The sequence below is a fragment of the Porites lutea genome, chromosome 11, assembly GCF_958299795.1.
Source record: "Porites lutea chromosome 11, jaPorLute2.1, whole genome shotgun sequence".
Classification (NCBI taxonomy): Eukaryota; Metazoa; Cnidaria; class Anthozoa; order Scleractinia; family Poritidae; genus Porites; species Porites lutea.
In genome coordinates, this window is record NC_133211.1 from 16,332,275 (window position 1) to 16,353,581 (window position 21,307).

A 21,307-nucleotide genomic window follows, 5' to 3' on the forward strand; every position below is an offset into this window, starting at 1 on the left:
TAATCTATGTGTTATGATGGATTTACTAAAAATATCAACCGGTTTACGTATAAGAGGATCAAAGATGGATTGAGCCAACTTAAATGCCTTGATTTGCGATTTATGCAAGTGTTTCTTCTGAAACTTCAGCCAAAACCAACCAGATTAACCCACCTCTGAGACCTGGTTTAATGTAACATCATGATTTGACCACAACCTTGAAACATCTCTGAAATAAAATAACATAAAATAAGTTGATGACAAAAGAAAAAGTTTTGCAAATCTCACAAAATTAGAAAGTAAAATATAAAATTACTACTTGACCCATAAATAGACACGTGCAATAATTATCACATTGTCAAGTTGCAATTTACATTCAGCTTAAAACAACAGGCTGTTCATGGAACCTTTCCAAATAAACGCTTACTCTTACATTCACAAGCATTAATTTTATACATAAGTAGTAATTAGAGCACCTAAAAGTTCAATTCAACTTAAGTCATGAACAAATACAGTTTAATTTGATTTTGAATTCTAATAAAAGCTTTGAAAAACTTAGTGCTATTCATGCTTGGCAAAACATTTTCAAATAGGGAAATGTCATTTGAAGAATGTCATTTCCAGGGCAAATTGTAACATTTACAGGCAGTAAAAATTTACTTTAAATGCTAGGACATAGACAAGTTTTGATTTTATCACCTTTACAACAAAAATATGGCCACACAGTTACCACTACATCAACACCATACAATCTTATTCTTCACAAAATCAAAATTGTTATTCAATATTACTTAGAGTTAAATTAAAACCTTTAAAAATCCACATTTGTTTTACAAATTTGCCCTGCTAGTTCATTTGTGAATATATTTCAATATTATTGGTAAGGTGCTTTATAAATTTTCCAACTAGTTGATATGGCTTTCATTAATCTTTAAGGGGAGCAGTTAATTAACTACAGGAGGTGCCTATTCAACACCTCTCGCTAGCAAAAATAGCACAGTGCTAGCCTGAGAAAACAGCCAATTTTTCATGACGCCAGCACAGGTTTCCCTGCCAAATGATGTCTGAGGAACAAGTGCAGAAATTCCATATTGATGATGTGTCACTTTCCAGATCTGGGTAGTGCTTCTGATTCTTTGAAGGAAATTTCCATTGTAGCATGACCAATCAAAAGCACTACCCAGAACTGGGTATGATACGTCATCAGTAGGGAATATCTGTGCTCATTCCTTAGATGCCATTTTATCGGGAAACCATTCGTGGTGTCATGAAATGTCAGCTGTTTTCTAAGGCGAGCACAGTACTAGTTATGTGAAGCACTTTGAAGCACAGTAAAATGCCGTGAAGAACAACCTAGGATTTAAGAACCTGCTGGCAGAAATTCGTCATTTTAATACTCCAAAATAAAAGAACCAGTTTAGCCAAGAAAAATTAACAGGTTCTTATATGTGGGGTTAGACTACATTTTCATAAACATTTTGATCAAAGGTCTGGCTTTATTATGGGAAATTTATATTACATTATATAATAAATGTATAATGTATACAACCATTGTTGAAAACTGCATATCTTCTAGCTGTTAACCTAGTTTTGTTAGATTTTTGGTAAATAAATGCCTATTATGAAGGACAAATACCATTTATAGCAATTTCTTGTAATCAACAAAAGTATCCTTCTTCATAAAAATTAAGAACCTATTTAGCCTAAACTTCCAATAAGTACTCCAAACTACAAGAATCTATTTTGCTAAACTTCAAAAATTCTAGGTTCTTCTTCGCAGCGTTTTACTGTATTGCCACTTCCACCTGGACAAGGTTGCAACCTGCAGGATGTTGCTGATACCCAATTATAAAACTGGGTGAAGAAAGACATAAAAAAGCCATGTTTTATTTTGTCCAATAAAACAACAAATCAAGGCTTGAACCTGGACCTACAACACTGAGGTTTGAGGTGTTTAAAGCATGGGACCACACCTCCGGAACACCCCATTATCCCGAAGGCAAACACTTTAACATTCATTGTGTATAAATAAAAACTGTTGCATCATTAATTTGGATATAAATAATATTGATTGACTTAGCAGTGCGTCTGAATAGAAGAAACAAATTTGACTTGCAACAAACTATTGTTACAGGTGAGAGTGCCTTTCAGTTTACAAATGGAGGCAACACTATAAATTTTAGCCTCTAAATCAAGTGATAACCTAGATATTCCCATTGCTGCGCTTGAATATATATATGTATCTTGTCCATTAGGAATTAGACTGTTAATTTTATTAATTTCCAGATCTTCTCTTCTCAAGGACAATGAATAAAATCGAACCGGAAATAAGAGCACAGTTTAGACAGGAAGTGGCAAGTAACAAAACAATAAAAGAAACTAAATTTGTACTCGTTTAAAACACATAACAAAAACAACTTTGAAAAAGATGAATACTACAAGTTTACAAAAAAGTTAAATGATTCACAACACCTAAAATGGAAATAAGTTAGTTTGAAACTTACTTTCTCGTTAATTCCCTCTTGGTATCGTTGGAGCTGTTTGCAACGCTGGAAGATGAAGAATTCTCACTGTTCAATAAATTAAGCAATAACGGTGAAGAATTCGAGTTTTGCAGTCTTTGTAAACCTAAAGGAGAAGATATTTTTGATGCACCTTGTTGGCTTTGACTAGTTAGCACACTCTGACCAGGACTGTCAAAAATACTTCCTTGAGAAATGAGGTTAGGAAGACCTAGTGTTTCTTGTAGGTCTAAAAAAGTTGTCTGGATTCCCGTCACTTGTGGTTTTTCCAGGGTACTCGCAGAACTAGAAGAAATTGGACCATTATTTTGAGCTGCAAAAGTTATAAACGGAGAGTCCTGACTCAAATTTTCACCCAGATTTATGTTATCGAGGAAGTCGGAATCGTTTGGCCCAATATCACCAACATCAAAAATTGACTGGGACAGAACACTGCCGGGTGCATTTCCAAAGAATTCATCGAGATTCAGGCCACTTTGTCCCAAAGCTTCTGAAAGGAGGTCTTGTCCGAAGAAGTCTGGTTCGTTGGCTTCACTCATTTTCTCCGAAGTCAGCGATAAACGCTGAAGAGAAACGGAAACTCCCTCCAGCACACATCAATCCACCATTTTCCGGCATGACTCCGAGTTTGACACATGCGCATCTTTATATGCCAAAACGTAGGTCACGTGCTTTTTATTATCCGAAAAGCAAGAGGGGGCTGGGAATATTAGTGTCCAATCATCTCGCGCAAGAGAGGACACATTTTATTCGGCAAACGGGGAGAAAAATATCGAAACAAAACAAAATTTAGAAATAGTTTGTTTCTTATACTGTGCCCGATATTTCAGTTTTAAACTCGATCCTTCGTCAGGCTTGTTTGGTCTGTTTTCCACGTAAGGCGAATTGAAGCAAATCAGAACGCTTCGCTCGGACTAAATAACCGGGAGCTTCAGGAATTCCCGGAAAGCAGAGCCGATAACAGGTCACCCAGCGATGGTTTCCTCCTAAATGCATTGGAAACACTTTTTAGGCTATCCAAAGTACTTTCAGATCTCTAGAAATGCATTCTAAGCGGCGCTATAAAATTTGTATCTGTTCGGTCGTCAAAGGGCAACTTGAGTGTTTTCGAAACTACAAGGGCCTCCGTATTATTTTTCCGAAAATTTTAGATGCAGTTTTAATTTTTACGACAGTGAGAATTTTTCTGATTCCTCTCTGAATCGCATTTTTGAATCCGAAAATGTTAGGTTTCCTTTTTCTACGAAACATAGGCTAACTTGGGTACTGAAATGCGAAAAATTAAACTTTAGAAAATCGTGGGGAATTTATTAGATATGTTACGAAAATTGAACAAGAATGAAACGGTCATCTAGAAATTTTTAGCCTTCGTCAAGCTCTAGAAAATTCTAGGCAATTTTTGCTTCTCCGAACAGATATTTTACAGAAAACAGTCGTTGGGTGCCCCTGCGATCACTCCTCCAAAGTATAAACCGGCGTTGAATGTTCCTTTAATTTAGATCAACTAAAAAAAACTCACCTTAAGGCGTCTGATCCGTGCAAAGTCATTGAAAATAGTACCGTTGACGTTATATAATTCTGCAACTAACCAAATCACAGAAAGACGACTTTGGAAAGTCCTCTGATTTCTTTGGACCTTGTTCCTGCTTGTACGTACCGCCCTCAAATTCTAATTACACTTGCTTACACATGTGTAAACGAACTGACTGACTCGTTGACTCACAGACCCGTTAACAGTCAGCTTTCTTGATGTTGTAATCTGTAGAGGACCCTGTAGAATGACTGAAAGCTAATGTACTAAGGAGGCTATAGCAATCCGATAACGCTGAACTCCTGCCAGCAGCTTGTTATTTAAAAAAAAAAAACTTTTGCAACTTCAGCACTTCGTTATATCTATGTATAGAAGCAGGAAGTGGGCAATTAAATTAATAATCTATTCGTGATTCTACGTGATATTGAATCCCCGACCAGTCTAAAAGTCGCCACAACCAACAATCACGGAAAACTGACTTTATGGGACAGTCGACAAAAATTTTTAACTCAAGTTTTTCTTCGATCGAATTCCAACTAGTCCCGTTTACCAAAACTGATTGTTTACTTTATTCTTATATTCAGGGGAAGACGCATACGAAGCATATTTCTTTGTCCTTATAACAAATCACTCTAAATAGGCGTAATATTGCCGCATTCGTCGCTGATATTTTTCTAAAGTAATGAGTCGTGAAGTCTTCATAGACTACATGTTAGGAAACAAGACTGAAGGTTTAGCTCACGTCATACACAAAAATATTACAAGCCAGTATACTAACGAAGAGTTTACAAAAAAAATCCCGGTTTGTTGAAATGTTAAAGTTGCCTCTAAAAGCATATTAGTTTGTGCTTCAAAGTTTTCCTCTTTCAATGGACGAGCCCAACGGTGGAATGTGCAACTAAATCAAAAATCTAACAGGGGAATTATACCAGAAACTTTCCTTTTGTCTATAATTAGAAACTGGTTTATGGTTCAGTGGTGCTTTGAACCACCTGCTTTTGCCAATTTGTTGGGTAAAACCCCTACTCGGAGGTTTCACTTTCTGTCAGGGTTTTTCCCCGAAACAAGGCATGAAACAGAAAACAAAAATGGATCCCGTACAGTCTTCTGGAGCCTTAATTTGGTTTTGGCTGACACCCTTTTTCTAAAAGAAGTGAAAATGTTCAAGGTAAAAATTGTTCCAAAATAGGTTCCAGAAAGTCACTGTCCAGTGCCGGACCCAGACCTTGGGGGGTGGGGTGGGCGGTCTTCACAAAAAAATTTTTCCGGCCGTTTGGGCCTCAGTTTGGTCTAAAATTAAGGGGGGGGCGGGGCCGGCCCCCGGGATCCGCCAATGCTGTTCGATAACAAAACGTCCTCCGTGAGTACATTAAGTAGCACGAACAACCACGACGACGGTAGCACGGCGGAGAAAACATCAAAAAAAGTTACTCTGAAAAAATGAATTTGCGTTATTTTAAACTTTATTGTGTCGCTCAATGGCCACTTCTGAGTTCTTAAACCTCTCATTTTCAAATCGAGGCTAAATGCAAAACCTTTCCTGTGAAAATGAGTTTTATGTACATGAGAGTAAAAATCCTTTTCATTTCAATAGCTTCGAACTCAGCCGCGATTTGACTGAACAGAGGCTTAGGGCATAAATGTGAATTTGCTGGGAGCTGTATATCAAAACCACATAGATCTTTGACTCTAGGTATGAAGAGTAAAAACATGAAACATAGAAAATGTAGTAGCTATGCATAAAACCAAAACAATGCAATATTAGCATACCTTGCTGTAAAGATATCTTGCGTAAATATAAACAATACAAAATTGGAAAATTCTTCTTGTTGTTACAAACTGTCACAGTTAAAATAGCGCTTTTTTATTATTTTTTTTTACACCAACTCACCTACAAGATTCAACACTAACATATGTTACAGTGTACATGTAGTTACCTAGGTTTGTAATGGGCTTTGTCTCCATCTTGTCCACCTCCACCGGTACTCTATGAAAATTTTTCATAACCTTTCACAAAATTAATTATTTAATTTTACTATTGTTTGTTGTCAAGTTACTTGTTTACAATAATAATTTTCAAGCAAAGTCAGTCTGCTCACGTTTGAATCATTTTCTTCTGAGGATCATAGCTGTATCTCTTAAACTCTAGGATTACTTTGACAGCTTTTGTAAGCTGCTCAACAGAATCGCCAGTAACTTCTGGACTAGCTGTAGCAGCCCCTTTATTTTTTCCACCTTTTTTCTTTCCACCAGAAGAAAGTTTAGGTATAGTGTCAGCAGACAAGCCACTGGGAATCCTGATCTTCACTTTGCCACTTTGACCAAAAGCTCCTTCGATCATTCCTTCCTCTCCTGTTGTCATTCTAATCTTCATTCCAACAAAAGTTTGGATATTTGTTTCCTTCTTGAAAAGAGAGTGAGCAATTACAGAGTACTCATCCGCCATCCTTTCAACAACACCTTCCCTTGTCTTGGTCTTGTAGACTTTTAACTGTGGCAAGAAGGTTTCTGTATAGTTCTTGTCCATTACAGGTACTAACAATTGACCATGAAATGCGATTCTACAGACGTTCAGGTGTATGTCAGTGTCAAGTCGTGACCCAATCACCAAAGAATGTTCTGGGCAGGTAACTGGTTTCTCAAACTCTATGAACAACCACTGTTGATTTGGAACAGGATTACTTTCAGTATCTTCACTTTCTTTATCAGCTGATTTGGCAGAATGACTTGATTGTTCCATGATTGCTTCTTGAAAAACATACTCTCTACTCATGTCAAAGGATTTGCTGTCTTGAGGAGGATCAACTGACTGGCTAGGAGGAAGGCCAAACACTTGAAGCTTACCCATCACTGTTTCATGACCAATGGTAATATGGAACTTAGATTTAGAGGTGATAGTTCCTTTATAGTAAGGGATATGTTTAACTGAGATAATGGCTGCAAAAATTGTTGGTATAGTCGATGGGCTACAAACCAACCCTCTTTCCAACAGTTTTGGATCAAACTGAGTCACGCATATCCCAACCCTGTCACCCTGAGAAGCTTCTGTCACAGGGACTCTGAACATCTGCATTGACTTGACTTTCTTAGTGACCTTCATGGAGGGAATCTCTATTGTATCATTAACCTTAATGCTACCGCTGAGAATAGTTCCTGTCATTACAGTGCCCTGCCCACGTATAGAGAAGCAGTGATCAACAGCATAGACCACAGGTCCTGATGGATCTCTGATTGGAAGGTATGACAATGATGAGAGTAAATCTATGAGCTTCTGAGTACCAACAGGCTCAGAGTCTGGACAATCAGGTCCTCCGGGCTTGGCTGATACTGCTAGGATGGGTGAACCAGCAAATTTTGTGTTTTCCAATGTCTTTGCCATTTTTTTGGTCATCTAAAAAGGTGCAAAGAAAATGTGAGACACTGAATCAGTTAAGTTTATATAAGTCTACCATTAAGTCAATCAATAATAACTACACAGAATAATCAAACTTAAAGCTTGAAGGATGCTTACAGAAATAAATTCACAATGGTGTGACACAAACATTATTTTCTTTTAATGCAGAAAGTCTAATTTTTAATAATTCAATATATTTAAACTACAAACATGGTTTAAATCTTTGCAAGGTTCTGTGAGGCACATATTTTTAGTTCCTCAAAAAACATCACTTGCCAGGGCTTGAAATTAAAAAAATCCTCAGGTCGCCTTTTGACGACCAACTGGAGAAATATAGTCGCCAGTTGCAAATGTTTAGTTGCCAGTTTGAATAATGTTCATAGTCAAGGCTTTTGATATTTCGCGCCATCACAGAGCCGCGAATTTCACAAAAACACGCAAAATACCCCGAAATTCGGTACAAATCTTATCAAATACATGTCTGTAGACCACATTTTAAACTTATCTCAGCTACAGGGGCTGTTTACTTGCCGTAAACTTGTAAATTTATCTTAAAACTTCGTCACTGAAACGTGCAAACAATGTCCCGAAACTCCGAAACTACCAGGCGTAGATTATGTTGCGAAAAACTGGGCACTAGCCATGATGTTAAAGGCTTTGCCATTGGTTCAGTTCTGGAGCGTATTGTTGTTGAAAGAGCAAATGATGACCTCTGTTAGAAAAACATTAAAAATGCAGGTCTGGTCAGCGCAAAACCGATCGATCTCCAACGAAGTTTTCCCTGAAAATCAGTCTTTTTTGCCGATTGATTTTCGGCTGAGTTTGCCCCAAAAATTCCTGCGAAATCGGTCGATTTTTTGGCGAATTTGCCCCTAAAAATCCCGCAAAATTTGTCTCCTTTTCCACGACCTATCAGAAGCCCTGCATAGTATGGTACGATCCATCAGATTTGAAAATATCGTGGATAGAAGTCGGTATAAATTTAGAGGTAAACTGGTTCTGTTTATCCGATTTGGCACACTTTTTTATGATGAAAACAAAGCAGGATAAGATGAAATATTTGTTTTAACTCTACTCTTTTAATGTAAATCTAAATCATAGACTGATAGAGGAATCTGGTTGCCATTTTGGCGACTAAACTAGAATTTTTAGTCGCCAAGGAGAAAATGTTAGTCTTATTGGCGACCGTATCAGTCGCAATTTCGAGCCCTGCTTGCCTGTTGGACAAGTTAAGAACAGAATTCACTAGCCCAAAAGCAAAATCCACTAGCCCTGGGCTATCGGACACTACTTTCTTTGCATGTTGCTTAAGTTTCTCCTGGTCAATTTTGAGAAAGTTTGTATTCATCTGTGAATGAGCCCCAGCAAAACTCAAATGCTTCTTCTAGAGAAGTATATATTCCATGAATATTGACTGTTTTGTCATAGATTGATCCAATTTACACTTGACCTTGGTGGCCTTTTGTCTATTGTCTGTCATTTATAAACACTATAGCTAAAACAATGTATTTACTATGTCCACCAATCAGAGCTCCTGACCAGATTGTGGACAGATTTTATGTCATCAGTACAGAATTCCGGTTGCTGAGTCACAGAGGTCTCTCCTGGCGAGGAGCGAGGAAATAGGACTGAAACCTTTTTACACAGTCATCAATCAATTAATTACCTTCTCAATTAAAGCATCCCTCTTTTCTTCTTTAAGTAAGTCGGTCTTGTTCAATACCACCACCATCTTCTCACACAGAATCTCTCCAATCACCAGACACTCAGCTGTTTGGGTCTGCATTCCCTTGGTGACATCCACCACCAGCATCATCATATCAATGATCTGAGCACCTCCAATGATAGTCCGAATAAGAGACGCATGTCCTGGGCAATCCACCAGTGTAAACTGCAGGAGGTCATAGGGGTGTTGCTTCAAATGCTCTGGGAGGGGAACTTGGAATGAGGAGAAGCCCAGATCAAGGGTTATTCCACGCTCTTTACTCTGGGGGTTCTTGTCGAAAGAAGCTGTGGAAGCAGTCGAGCTCAAGGCTTTAGCAAGAGATGTTTTCCCACTGTCAATATGCCCAAGAACTCCGATATTAAAGTTCAAGACCTTCTTGTTCAAGGAAGTCGCCATCTTGAAAGGTCGAACATTAGAGAGGGGATTGGAACTAGCGCATGAGAAGTGAAGGCATTGCTCGAAGCATCAATCGAAGATGGAGAGTGTTCCGAAAGAGTTGAGAAATCTCCGAGCTTGTCTGGTTTGTTCTTTGGTCAAGGTAAGAAATTCTGACGTGATAGAGTACCGGAGATTTTACAGTATGTGAGGAACGAGTTTCTGTTTTATAACTCAAGCTATTATCCATTTTTTTATGTTCTTAACAGAAGGTTAAATGTAAAAATAATTTAATTTATGTTATATACAGACATTGCGTTCGCTTCAGAATCACTCTGTAAGCTTCTTTGTGAGCTTAATTTAACTCATCATGCTAGCAGAGCCTCTCTTTTGCTCAAAGAGACTGAAGGAGGCTCTGCTCGCAGAGTGAGTTTTTAGTGAACTTATCTACATATACTTTGTCTTAAATTAAAAGTGTAAGCAAAAAAGTGTAATTCTTGGTTTGCAACCACGTGACAAGCCGGCCATGTTGGGGGTCAAAACAGTATATTTTTTCTCTTGAAGTATTTACGTGAAAATAGAGTTTAGTTCCCAGAGGAGAGAAACGTTTCAGTTCTTGACCACCAGCATGGCCGCCATCCAGACCTCTCAACCCAAAAAGACCAATAACCAGGAGACCAAGGTCCAAGAACCTGGAAATTTGGGAAGAAACTTGGAGATTTATTGACAGGGTCAAAAAGAACTAAGACCAGGTGTTCATCAAAATAAAAAATGGAACCGGAACGACTCTGATTCTCTTTGTCCGATGAATGTTCGTCGATTTCCGCCATTTTGACAAAATGGATGAAACGAATCTAGATGCGACAAACTGGTTAGCGATAACCTTATTTGGCATTTGTCTTCTAAATATGGCTGTGAGGTTCGTGTCTTGTCAACCAATCAATCAAATACAACAAATATGCCTTAGAACTTTGGATTTCTACAGAATTGGCACCAGGAAATCAATTGGACAAGACAAAAATGAAAATATTCAAGGACAGTGCGTACCATCAGCTTGTGAATCTGTTTACAGTGAGATTTTTGTGCCTCATCATGCGACTGCAAGATTCCCCTGAAAATCGTGTGTCTAACTGCAAAACCATAGGTATTTAATGGTATGTAAGTATGTTATGTAAAATCCAACTTATAGTACCTTTTTCAGGCTGTTTTATTGCCAACCATAGTAAATGAATCTGTTTTGTTTACAGACCCTTGAGCAGTTTGAATATGATGGTTGTGAAAATTGTGAGAAGTTCTTGAGACTAAAAAACAACAAAGAAAACATTCTAACTTGTACAAGTGCAAACTTTGATGGGTAAGTTATTGGTAATAATAAGATATAATTTAAATGGTTTGAACTGGGCTCATGGAAATTTTCATGTCAAGATGCCAACTGTCACACACATATGAACCCTTGAGATTTTAGAGATACATTGTAGTGTACCCTGCTTACAGTGTTTGTAGGTGTCTCTTGTTTTCTCAGTTCCCTCTTCCCTCTTGAGACAAACACTGTCACTCACATGGCACCATTCTTTATCATGGTACACAGAGGCCTGGATACACCGTATTCCTTTAAATGATTTAATCCTTGAAACTCTTTGAATCTGGAGAAGCAAAGCTTGAATTTTATTATAAACAAGAATGAAAGCGTTAAAGTCTTGTTTGCTTGGAGATGGATGAGGAGGCGATTTTTCTACACAAAACAGGATTTCCTTGTGAAGGTTTTTCACTTCCTTGCCGATGATTGAGTCGTGTATAAATAAACGAAAATCTAGAGAAATTGCATGCAAGAGAGAAAATTAGTCCTCTGGGAGGACATGTGTTTACAATAGACTGTATGAAGGGCAATGACGGGTAACTATGGTGTGAAGGATAAACGTTTAACACTGTGTGCTATGAGGACAATTATTTTCCAGAGAGAAAATTTAAATTATTTAATAGTTTGTATCACTCAGGGTACCTTTTTTTTTCAACACGTTTGTTTGCCATGTGTTATCTAGAAATTGTATGTAACGAAACATCACGACAAGTGACAATGGACCGAATGTCCGTAAAAAAACCACATGCTTGCAAAACAAAATCGTTCTTCAAGGCAGTCACGTTGTGCAGTGACTGCTAAATTGCACATGCACAGTAACACGTATGGTTGGTTTGGTGGCCACAGGCAGAGTTAAAACTTCTACAGAAATTCTGGAATTGAGTTAGGCCAGATTAATTTCTTTGCTATTTCTGTACATTTGTAATTGCTTTGTGTTGGGTGACTTCATTTAAGGGTGATTTTCCCTCTTCCCCTTGCTTGTCACCTTCCTCGCGGTGGCAATTTTCACATGTGCTTAGGTAATTTATCACTCACTGTATACTATTCATGTGGAAAATGAGGGACGACTGGTAGTTAATTCACAGATAAGGGCGCAAAATATACATGTCCTCCTTAAATAATGTTTATTAATTTTGCTCCTCAAGGAGGGGTGTAAGGATAGAAGGCACAATAACCTATGCAACAATTAAATGGTTGCTCAAACATTGGATAGCACTATCCACTGGATAAATCACTATCCAGCAGATAAGTGTATGGAAAACCACTTATTGTGCTATCTACTGGATAGAGATTTATCTAGTGGATAGCGTTACCCACTTTTGAACAACTGGGGCCAGAAATTGGTTACCTTGTAGCCTGAGGTTTCATTAGGGTTAGGGTTAGAAAATTAATATAAACCACTTTTATAGTCATTATTTCACTCTGATTCTTTGACGATCTCAACTAACTTCTTTCCTTATATTTATGAAATCACTCTCTTGCCCAGCAAATTATACGAGAGCCATGACTGTCACTAGGAAGAGGCATGTTACTGTTTTGAATTGTATTCTTTTACTGTGCTTGTATAGACAAGAGTGTTGAGCAACAGCTCACAGATAACAAATTTACTTACTTATAGCTTTTTTGACAGGATAATATCGCTTATGACTCCAAATGACAGTTGGGTGGCCAGGTGGCAGAGAATAGGTATGGATGTTTTATTTGTTATTGTTTTAGAATTTTATATAAAAACCTCTCCAATCTCATTCCCAGGGTCTCCTCTCTTCCTCCCTTGAGAAAGGACTCTTGTGGTGGCTAGTCACTCGGCTCCCAAAATCTGGGAGCTGGGTGTTGTGGGAAAGTGTTTTAAAGCTAGAGATGATGGCCTCCTCAAGAGCGGAAGAGAGAGGACCCCGGGAATAAGGTTGAGCCGTCTCTCTCCCCACCTTGCAACGTAGACATTTAGTCCTTGCCCCATCACCTAGCAAACAGATGTACTGGTAGGTACTTCATTTTTTATGTTCTTGCAGTGTGTGCTTTATTTGTTGTAATGTTTAAAAATCAGGACAAAATTTTCTAGCATTAGTATTTATCTTTCATAGACACATTAGCAAGAGGATGCTATGCCATATCTGTGAGTGGTAAACTTCCAGGGCATGTAGCACGGGATCTGAAAGCTAGAGGAGTAACTTACAAATCAAGAGACAGAACTAACCAATAATATAGTTGATGTAAATAAGCTTCTTCAAGTTTTTGTAGGATGTTTTCCTTGCAGTACCTTTGTAAATGTTCTGATAATGAAAGTATTACCAAACTTAATCAGTAACAGATGTCCACAATAAAACAGGAACAACAACAAAAACAACTTTTATTTTTATTTGAGTACAAAGTGTAATTTACAATATTATTGTATTTATTTTAGTAGACTTTTTCATTTGACTGTTATATTGAGTTCATTCTTCCACTGCCTCTTAAGTAATAAAAGCAAAAATCATTGGGCTCATAACATTGTCATTGTGGGTAAATCTTTTTTTTTTCTTATTATTAAATGCAATGAATAAATATTTTAAAATTCATTTTGCTGCAACCTGCTAACCAGTTAAGGTTAATTTGTGGTTCAGTCTTCTTTCAAGTTTGCAAGTTGTTCTTGCATGGCCACTTGTGACACTTCTATGAATGATGCAATGGTCTGAAGTTCTGTGTGCTTGACAGGCCTGACTGATACACAATAGAAATGTCCATTTCTTCTGTCCAGTGATCCCACACACCTTACAAGCATAAAAATGGTCTTCATAAAGCATTTACAAGTGACTTAAGAAAAATTTTCACTGAAACAGTGAGGAGTTTCATTGATTTAACTGAATGCTACAGAAGAAAATTCAGAGCTTTCCTTTGCAGGAACCTTCAGTCACAAACTCCCAAGGGGGACATCTGTACTTGCTGGCCACTAAATATTCTGTCCAGTGATATCACTACTCCCCTTAGTCATTCAAAATGTAAAACATTATTTTCAACAAGTAAACAAAGAAATAAAGAGAGGATAAGGTCTGCAGGGTACAGAATTGGTTTACTTGTAACTCGTGCCATAACTCATGCTGCTCAATGTAAGAATGTACCATTCAACACTTTCTCCAATTTGCGTAAATTCAAAAGAGGCCATTTGGTTATTAACAAAGGTTGCAAGCAAAGGAAGAAAAACTTATAAAATCATTACACCAGACAGAAATGACAAGAAGATCAAAAATTATTGCTGGCTTGACACAAGCTTGTTAATCTCACAGAAATCTATTGCCGAGGTTTATGCTGCTGAAACCACAAAATGACTCTAACTGAAATAAATGACTAGAGGCAAGAACTGGATAAGTTCATTTTCCTGTCTGGGATGTCAAAATTTTGAATTCCATGCAAGGATTTGATCTGCTTTATATCAAATGACAGTCAAGCCACTAAAATTTGATAGATAGTGATAATGTCACTAAACAGCTTTGGTGGTTAGTGGCTTTAAACCCTGTTCTACCCCTCCTTTCAGACTCCTATAGATAATAATTAACAATTATTGGAAGAGGTTGAGCAAAATATCGTGATTTTTCAGTGTTATTATTTGCCGAAGCCGAAGGCTGAGGCAAAGAATTGATTGATCTGTGAGACACTAACAAATCACGATATTTGCGATAACCGAGTTCAATAATTGTTTTATCGTGTGATTACCTAGTTTGTTTTTTTTAATGAATATCTGTGGGAAGCGAAGTGATCTGCCATTTTCACGCAAGAGTGATTGCAAGAAGGAGAAAAGTGTGGTTTCATTTACACATGAGCAGAACATTATTTGCAGCCAAACAAAGTTGGATGACATTGTGCATGAGCAGACCATTATTTGTAGGCAGTTATTTGCAGGTCATGTGGTGGGCTCTTGGCCAATGAAAAGAGAGAAAAATTAGAAACTAATGATAATAAAATTTATTGTACCTGTGCATTTGTCCTCTTGTTAACCTTGGAAGTTGACGGTCCTTGATCGTAAAGAAGATAAATGGTTTAGATGAAACATATTAAAAGTAAAATTTACGTTTGTGAAAGGATAAACTCACCATTTCCCAAAAAGTGCACCTAAAAGAAAAGAAGAAAGTGACTGTGTTAATTTTAATTTTTTTTATTAAAAAATAATGGTTATTGTTGGAAATTGTAAGATACCTCAGAGTTCCTGTTTTGTCTTTTATGACAAAATTCTTTGCATTGCCAGTAGAATTTAATGACACTTGTGAGTCCAGTGTTCCTAAGAGGAGCAATAACATTTCTTTTGGACATGATGGTATAAGGTAGTAGTATTAAAAAACAGATGTGTCAAGTCTTAACTGCTGTTACATTTTGTATGAACTTGACGGAGATCTGCTGCAAGTAGCACAGGGGATTCAAGGATTACAGCTTGAACCCTCATTTGTGTGAGAACACCTTGTATCTGCTTACCAAATATTTCATAAATTACAGCAATCTTGTCATCAAATGTATTCCAATCTAGAACATTCTGAATAGTGGCTGTTATGACTCTAAGAGTCTTGTCCACTGGAGTGGCCATGAGGTTTACTTGCTTGGTTGACCTTTCCTATTTATTCAAATGAGGAAAATAAATAGATCCACTCTTATTACCTTCATTTAGAGGTGGTCCTTCCCCACTAAGAAAACCAAATGCATTGGATCCTTAGGTTTTCATTTAGACTGAAACGTTTTGAATACCAGGGGCAGATCCAAGAATTTTTAAGAAGGGAGTTCATGTTATCTTTTAAAAGTGACAAAAATATCTGGACCCTAGACATGGTATCCCCTGGGCCAGGTTGTTCAGATAACCCAGGGTCAGTGTGAGATTTGAATTCCGAGTGAAAGCTCAAATAGTAAATTCAGGTTAGTTCGTTTTGGCTTCAATTTAATGATGGAGTGGTCTAATAAGAATAGAGAAAATGCACTAATTGGCCTTTAAACAACTGGGCCTAAGTGTTTAAAATTCCATGTTGAAACTGAAGAACTAGTTATTTTTAAATGTTACTGATAATAACAAAAATCCTCTTGTCCAGATTCCCTCCCCCTTTCATCCACCCTGGATCCTGGATCTGCTACGGGGCTGATTACTGTTTTACTTCGGACAATGATAGAGGATGTACCAATAATTGTTTAGGGTAGCAAGTAACTTTACACTTCAGGTCCACCATAAAATAATTAAAAACAACCGAACATTCCAAATGCACAACATTGGATGGCTATTTTTTCCAGACAATGGGTAGGAGATGAGAGGGTCAGGTGGCAAAACGAGATTTTCCAAAGGGTTACCTTGCTGTCCTGTGAAGTATACTTCATTCTTTGCAAGGATAATAATATATAAATTTGTGAATTACCTTTGTGGGTTGGTTCTGATCCTTCTGAAATGTTTCTGAAGACAATGCACTGCCTCCACGCCTGTTTTCACCTTTATTGTCTTGTTCTGTTTTTACCACGGGATTTCTAATAACTGTACTTCTTCCAGCATCGTACTGAGAGGGTCTGATAGAAAACAACAACAATTTTATATTTCTATAAAAATGAAAACTTAAGCTTCGGTAAAACAGAAGACAAAAACGTGCAACTTGTTTTGCCATATTGCTGCAAAAAAAGTTGAAAAGCGATGGTGCGCGCTTGACCACTCACACGTTGAAACCTGTTAACAAGTTAATTTTTTGCAAGACAGGTTTGATGTGGTTGGTAAAACGCGCACCATCGCTTTTCAACTTTTTTGCAGCAATATGGCTAAACAAGTCGTTTCGCAGCAATGTTGCAGGACAAGTTAAAAGTTTTTTGACATATTTTTGTTATCCGTTTTGTCTAAAACCAAATTATTTTACAGAAAGATAGCTAGATTATATTCCTCTTGGTAAGCCAGCAAAAGTATTGAGACAAATTTGACAAACATACCTGGGCCCGTTGACCTTCAAATTAAGCTTACTGTTAGCTCGTGGTGGTGGAAGCTGATATTCTTGTTGCACTGGCATGTGACTTTGTAATTCGCCTCGGCCATTGACCGCTTGGCTTCTTTGATGAGTTGAGGAGTTGGCACTGTACTGTTGTGGCACTGCGCTGTTGTACCATCCCTCATTTGTAAGAGAATTCGTTCTTGTATTTGGAGGTAAACTTGGTTTCTGAAGACCACCCTCAAAGTGTTCACTTCCAGAGTGACTGAACTCATCACAAGCCGGGTTGGTTGAGGTGTTATCGAAGTCGTCTGTTGATGGGTTTGCGTACAATGCTTGCTTTAGCCTTTTCTTTTTATTGTTAGCGAATATTGGCACCAATCGCCCTACAAAGGAGACCGATTGTTTAATTATTAAAAAATTATACATTTGAAAAATAGTAAGCTAAGCCTTAAACTAGAGTATGCTGTGTTTAAAGGTAAAGTTTAATAAGTTTAATTTAAAGAACACAACTTACCACTTAGGCTGCTGTTGAGACGCTTGTTCATTCCTTTTTGTACTTAAAGGTTAGCAATTAGTAAAATGTTGTTCAAGAGAAAACTTCGACTTGAGCAAAATAATGGCTACTATTTTCGTTTCAAAATACTTTATCGGCGTAAAATGCAATGAAACAATATTTTTCTGTCTGGACAACAATGAAAACCCAACCTGACGTTTCTGGTAAGCGACGAATTTGGCGCCCTTTTCTGGGCGGGGCGCCGCCCGGACGTGCGATTTCCCGCGAACTTATATTTGTACCCAGATCGCCTCGAGTAGATACTGGTCATGAAGACTGGGTCATGAAGCAAAGTCATGAAGTAAACAAATTTTCTCTCAGGTCATTTATTACCGCCTCAGATTGCATAAATTATGTTTGGAAATATTGTTTTAAGTTATATTTTAGTTTATCTACCTTTACTTTTACTCTAAAAACTGCGTCTCTCGAGCAATAAATCAGCGGGGAAAAGAAGGAAAACAAACACACATTTAAAAGACCATTTAAAAGGACCTGCTTACGCACGAGCAGCTAGCACTGAAGAAACTCTGAGGAACTGTAGAGCTGAGTTTCTAAGAAATCTTGATGTCTGTTAAAAATTTTCAGACAGTTTGCCTATTAATCATAGATTGTCTGATCTATCACATTTTGAAGCCAGAATAATTGTTTCGCCGCCGGATTGATTTATGATAGAGCGGTTTTCACTTGACTGTCGTAAAACCAAAACCAAAGTAAATACACTAGCCAACCAAAGGGCGTAGTAAAACCAAAACCAAAACCAAAACCAATCCCTTTCGACAGTCAAGTGAAAACCGTTCTAGTCAGGGATACACTGCAATAAAAAATCTGCGAGATAACGAAACTGGACATCGGGGGTATTTGATATTAACTCTTGTTGCGATTGTGGGAAGGTCACATAAAGTCGAAAGTACCTAAAATCTAGACATGTTAATTCGTTGGCCATAGGATACATTAGTGAGGTGTAACGCTTCTACTTTCTCAGACAATAAAAGTGTGTCAACATTCGTATATAACTCAGTATTTCCTTAACTTAATGTTCGTAAATCTCAAGATTTCACATAATAGATGGATATCGATTCCTAAAATCACGGAGGCCTCAATATTTTTTGGCAAATGAATTCCGTTTGAATAATTGAAATTGTTTATAGAAGGAAATTGCGATTGCAGCCAAAACATAACACGAAAGTGGTAATTTTATGTTGCAGAAAATTGGTAAATAAGAAAAAAAGTAATTAACTCTAGCTACTGATCTAGAAAAAACTCTTCGTTTGACTCAGTGCAAGACTTCACTGATATAACAACACTACCGACCTACAAGTAAGTTTTAAAAAAAACTTACTTGTAAAATCCACATCTTATATCACTGAAGACAATTTACAAAAAAAATTGTTAACAAAAATTTAGACAGCTGCAGCTATATTTAATTTTAATAGTTTCGGAAATTACTGCAAAAAGTAAGTATTCCCTCCTTTTCCAAACTGAGGACAAACTCTGGTTGAATGTTTCGACGAAAGTACATTATTGCTTTCCTAGCCAGATAAACATTAACAAATGAAATTGTCTGGAAAAGAATGCGACGATAAGATTTTTTCATGTAATGTTAATGAAAGTAAGGCACGAAGCATGTTTTTATTTGATTTCATTTAATATTTTTAGGTTGTCGCTTGTTGTTTAGAAAGGTTAGTTGATAAAACAGAGAAAAAGAACGCTGTCCGACATCCATGCCATAAACTGAATTAAACCGATTTTCAGCCGATGAGAAACGATCTTTACTGATTTACTGTAGGTTCGAGTTAAACTTTCATCCAAAAGGTGCGTGTAATCTAGCGTGACTGAGGCCGAATGTTCTAAAATACACAGAAAAAGACACAGCGAAAAACGTCCTCTTCTTTCAGTAAAGGAAAGAATACGTGTTCGGTTGTTAAGCACGCGATCTCGTCAAAAAGAATTAACATACGCTCTTTTTCTATGAAAACTCGGCAAACCGCGACTGACGCAGATTGGCCTACCACCAACGGCGCAAGGACTATTTATCAGCCGTTAATTGTTTTTCAAATGATGAGACGAAACCTTAAAACCATTTTCTTCGCAGCAGGGAATTCAATTAAGACATTGGTGGTAGCCGTATTTATAAAGTGACAAACCTGTCGGAGTATGCTTGAAAATCAGGACAACTTGCCACTAGTTTGACATTTCCTCTTCAGCAGGTGGGTGCATAAGCCAAGTGACATATTGTTGGGCTGAAGGAAAATATAACCTTATCAGATATCTCCGTGGACACACGTCCACAGATGACTTTTGCAACATGAGGATCCGACGAGGAGATATCATTTGAACTGCTGAGCGGAATGATCGAGAATGAGTCGGCCTTCTGAGGGAACCTTAAGGTCATCTTGTCGAGGCGATTCGGAATTTCTAAGCTGAAATCTGATGTGAACTGCTTTCGAATCTTGACAGCCGCCAATGAAGAGAAAGTGGAAGACAAGCGAGCTGGGCTGTACATAATTCGCAGACATTTAACTTCAGTTAATAAAACAGAGGACAAAAGGCGTAAAATTGACATTAACACAGGCCACTCTTACGGACCTACGAGGAGGAAAGACTACTATAGAACACTCCAACTCTGTTAACTCAGTATGGCTGTAAATGGAAGTGAATTAAATACATCAACCCATCTGGATCATCTTCGATCGTTGTATATGAAGTTTGAACTGGCAGAGGGCATTTGCCTTTCGATATTATCTGTTTTAACGGTTTCTGCCAACATCTTGCTGTTAATGACCATATGGAAAGACCCAGAGAAAAATTTTCGATCGTCTACAATCTATTTCATAATTGGTCTTGGAATAGCTGACCTCGTGACGGGTGCCACAACAGAACCCTTTTTCGCGCTCTTTTACATCACGCGTTTCTTTCGTGGAAGCCAAAGTGTTCCTGGACCAGTTTCTCGCCTGTACAACGTGGGAGTTCCCATTTCAACTGTAACCATAAGCTCGTCATATTTGATAATCTTGTTCTTGTCCTTGTCGCAATACATTGCCATTAAGTGGCCTCATAAGTACAAACTTTTGGTAACAAGAAACCGCGTTATCGGGAGCGTCTTACTCAGCTGGCTCTACTTCATCTGTTTCACGCTGGTGTTGCAATTCTCAAGAATCGATACGACTCTATTCCTGAAAGTAGACTTGGCGATACATCCCGTTTTAATTTCGTCCGTTTTATTTCTAACTCTTATTTTACTTTACAGGGCATTTAAAGGACAGGTACAGCAAAAAGGCTCGAATAAACCTTTTTCAGAGTTAAAAAAAGGAACAAAAGAAAGGGCGCATAATCTCCAGCGACAGTTTACAATCGTAACGTTTTATTTGGCTGCCATTTTGTTGATCTCAGCGCTTCCACACATTGCAATTCAGTTCGTTTGGCTTTACTCGAACCTCTCCCTGGAAGGAACCTATCACATTTTTATGGCTTTGAGAGTAAGAGATTTACTGCTCTTTTTCAAAGTGGCACTCGATGCTTTTATTTATGCATGGCGATTGCCAGCTTACAGGCAGTCGCTGAAGAAATCGGTGAATTATTCAAACAAAACGAAATCTACGAAATCATCACTAGTAGAGGGGACACAGCTATAAGAGTGTTAAAGTGAACATATGTCACTGTGAAAGAGCATGGCGGAAATGCTCTTTTTCATAGAGCGCTTGTTAAAGAGCTCTCTGTGTAAACTAATAAATTGAACCGGAAAGTCAGATCTTGCTTAAGACAGCTTTGGAGACCTTAATAAAAAAGAAAACACTGTTTACTCAGTATGTTGCCATTAAAAAAAAAAAACGTTACGAACAGTCACGTCGTTAACTGGAGAGGACAAACCTATGGAATAAGAATTTGCCGCTCATTTGCATCAGTTACATCGGTATGGTTAACGACCTCTTCCTATGTAATCAGCGCGGAGCCTAAGAAA

General features: G+C 37.7%; 5 protein-coding genes across 14 annotated transcripts in view; 2 read left to right on the forward strand and 3 right to left on the reverse strand.

The window, feature by feature from the left end:
• LOC140953034 (protein strawberry notch homolog 1-like) overlaps nucleotides 1-4,221 on the reverse strand; it is a 32,119-nt gene extending 27,898 nt beyond the window's left edge. For 4 of the 9 annotated variants that reach the window (XM_073402514.1, XM_073402513.1, XM_073402516.1 and 1 more), the window contains exons 1-2: nucleotides 2,484-3,135; nucleotides 154-208 (exon numbers count right to left, since the gene is read on the reverse strand). In XM_073402514.1, coding sequence (XP_073258615.1) covers nucleotides 154-208; nucleotides 2,484-3,040 — 612 coding nt within the window. In that variant the 5' untranslated portion in view covers nucleotides 3,041-3,135. Of the gene's footprint in view, nucleotides 1-153; nucleotides 209-2,483; nucleotides 3,138-4,020 lie in introns of those variants that run through there. The other 5 variants (XM_073402517.1, XM_073402518.1, XM_073402520.1 and 2 more) reach the window with 4 other exon arrangements.
• Nucleotides 4,222-5,473: 1,252 nt separating this feature from the next.
• On the reverse strand, nucleotides 5,474-9,548 carry LOC140951884 (selenocysteine-specific elongation factor-like). The gene is made up of 2 exons (XM_073401255.1): nucleotides 9,093-9,548; nucleotides 5,474-7,423 (listed from the first exon to the last, which is right to left on the reverse strand). Exons 1-2 carry the CDS (start codon nucleotides 9,546-9,548, stop codon nucleotides 6,128-6,130), a joined length of 1,752 nt encoding a protein of 583 aa, XP_073257356.1. The 3' UTR covers nucleotides 5,474-6,127.
• Nucleotides 9,549-13,369, forward strand: LOC140951886 (transcription elongation factor SPT4-like). The gene is made up of 4 exons (XM_073401258.1): nucleotides 9,549-9,690; nucleotides 10,775-10,881; nucleotides 12,515-12,570; nucleotides 12,966-13,369. Exons 1-4 carry the CDS (start codon nucleotides 9,628-9,630, stop codon nucleotides 13,082-13,084), a joined length of 345 nt encoding a protein of 114 aa, XP_073257359.1. The 5' UTR covers nucleotides 9,549-9,627; the 3' UTR covers nucleotides 13,085-13,369.
• LOC140951885 (uncharacterized) lies at nucleotides 13,255-17,469 on the reverse strand. 2 transcript variants are annotated; one of them, XM_073401256.1, is made up of 8 exons: nucleotides 17,311-17,469; nucleotides 16,798-17,179; nucleotides 16,245-16,389; nucleotides 15,325-15,460; nucleotides 15,052-15,133; nucleotides 14,949-14,967; nucleotides 14,830-14,870; nucleotides 13,255-13,631 (listed from the first exon to the last, which is right to left on the reverse strand). In XM_073401256.1, the coding sequence occupies exons 1-8, from the start codon at nucleotides 17,339-17,341 to the stop codon at nucleotides 13,481-13,483; spliced, it is 987 nt and encodes a 328-aa protein (XP_073257357.1). In that variant the 5' UTR covers nucleotides 17,342-17,469; the 3' UTR covers nucleotides 13,255-13,480. The 2 variants fall into 2 exon arrangements, with proteins under 2 accessions (XP_073257357.1, XP_073257358.1); XM_073401257.1 differs by lacking the exon at nucleotides 14,949-14,967 and having other exon boundaries at nucleotides 13,493-13,631.
• A 2,243-nt stretch (nucleotides 17,470-19,712) lies between these two features.
• LOC140952164 (uncharacterized) lies at nucleotides 19,713-21,266 on the forward strand. The gene has a single exon (XM_073401587.1). It carries the CDS (start codon nucleotides 19,986-19,988, stop codon nucleotides 20,979-20,981), a length of 996 nt encoding a protein of 331 aa, XP_073257688.1. The 5' UTR covers nucleotides 19,713-19,985; the 3' UTR covers nucleotides 20,982-21,266.
• Nucleotides 21,267-21,307: the final 41 nt, after the last annotated feature.

Coding starts and splice junctions, on each gene's coding strand:
- LOC140952164 (XM_073401587.1), top strand. CDS start 19,986: ATGGCTGTAAATGGAAGTGAATTAAATACATCAACCCATCTGGATCAT.
- LOC140951886 (XM_073401258.1), top strand. CDS start 9,628: ATGGAGAGTGTTCCGAAAGAGTTGAGAAATCTCCGAGCTTGTCTGGTT. Junction 9,691..10,774: donor TGGTTTGTTCTTTGGTCAAG/GTAAGAAATTCT, acceptor TTTTGTTTACAG/ACCCTTGAGCAGTTTGAATA. Junction 12,571..12,965: donor GGCCAGGTGGCAGAGAATAG/GTATGGATGTTT, acceptor TATCTTTCATAG/ACACATTAGCAAGAGGATGC.
- LOC140951885 (XM_073401256.1), bottom strand. CDS start 17,341: ATGAACAAGCGTCTCAACAGCAGCCTAAGTG. Junction 17,180..17,310: donor TCTCAACAGCAGCCTAAGTG/GTAAGTTGTGTT, acceptor TCTCCTTTGTAG/GGCGATTGGTGCCAATATTC. Junction 16,390..16,797: donor TTGAAGGTCAACGGGCCCAG/GTATGTTTGTCA, acceptor GTTTTCTATCAG/ACCCTCTCAGTACGATGCTG.
- LOC140951884 (XM_073401255.1), bottom strand. CDS start 9,548: ATGGCGACTTCCTTGAACAAGAAGGTCTTGAACTTTAATATCGGAGTT. Junction 7,424..9,092: donor GGGATGCTTTAATTGAGAAG/GTAATTAATTGA, acceptor GCACCTTTTTAG/ATGACCAAAAAAATGGCAAA.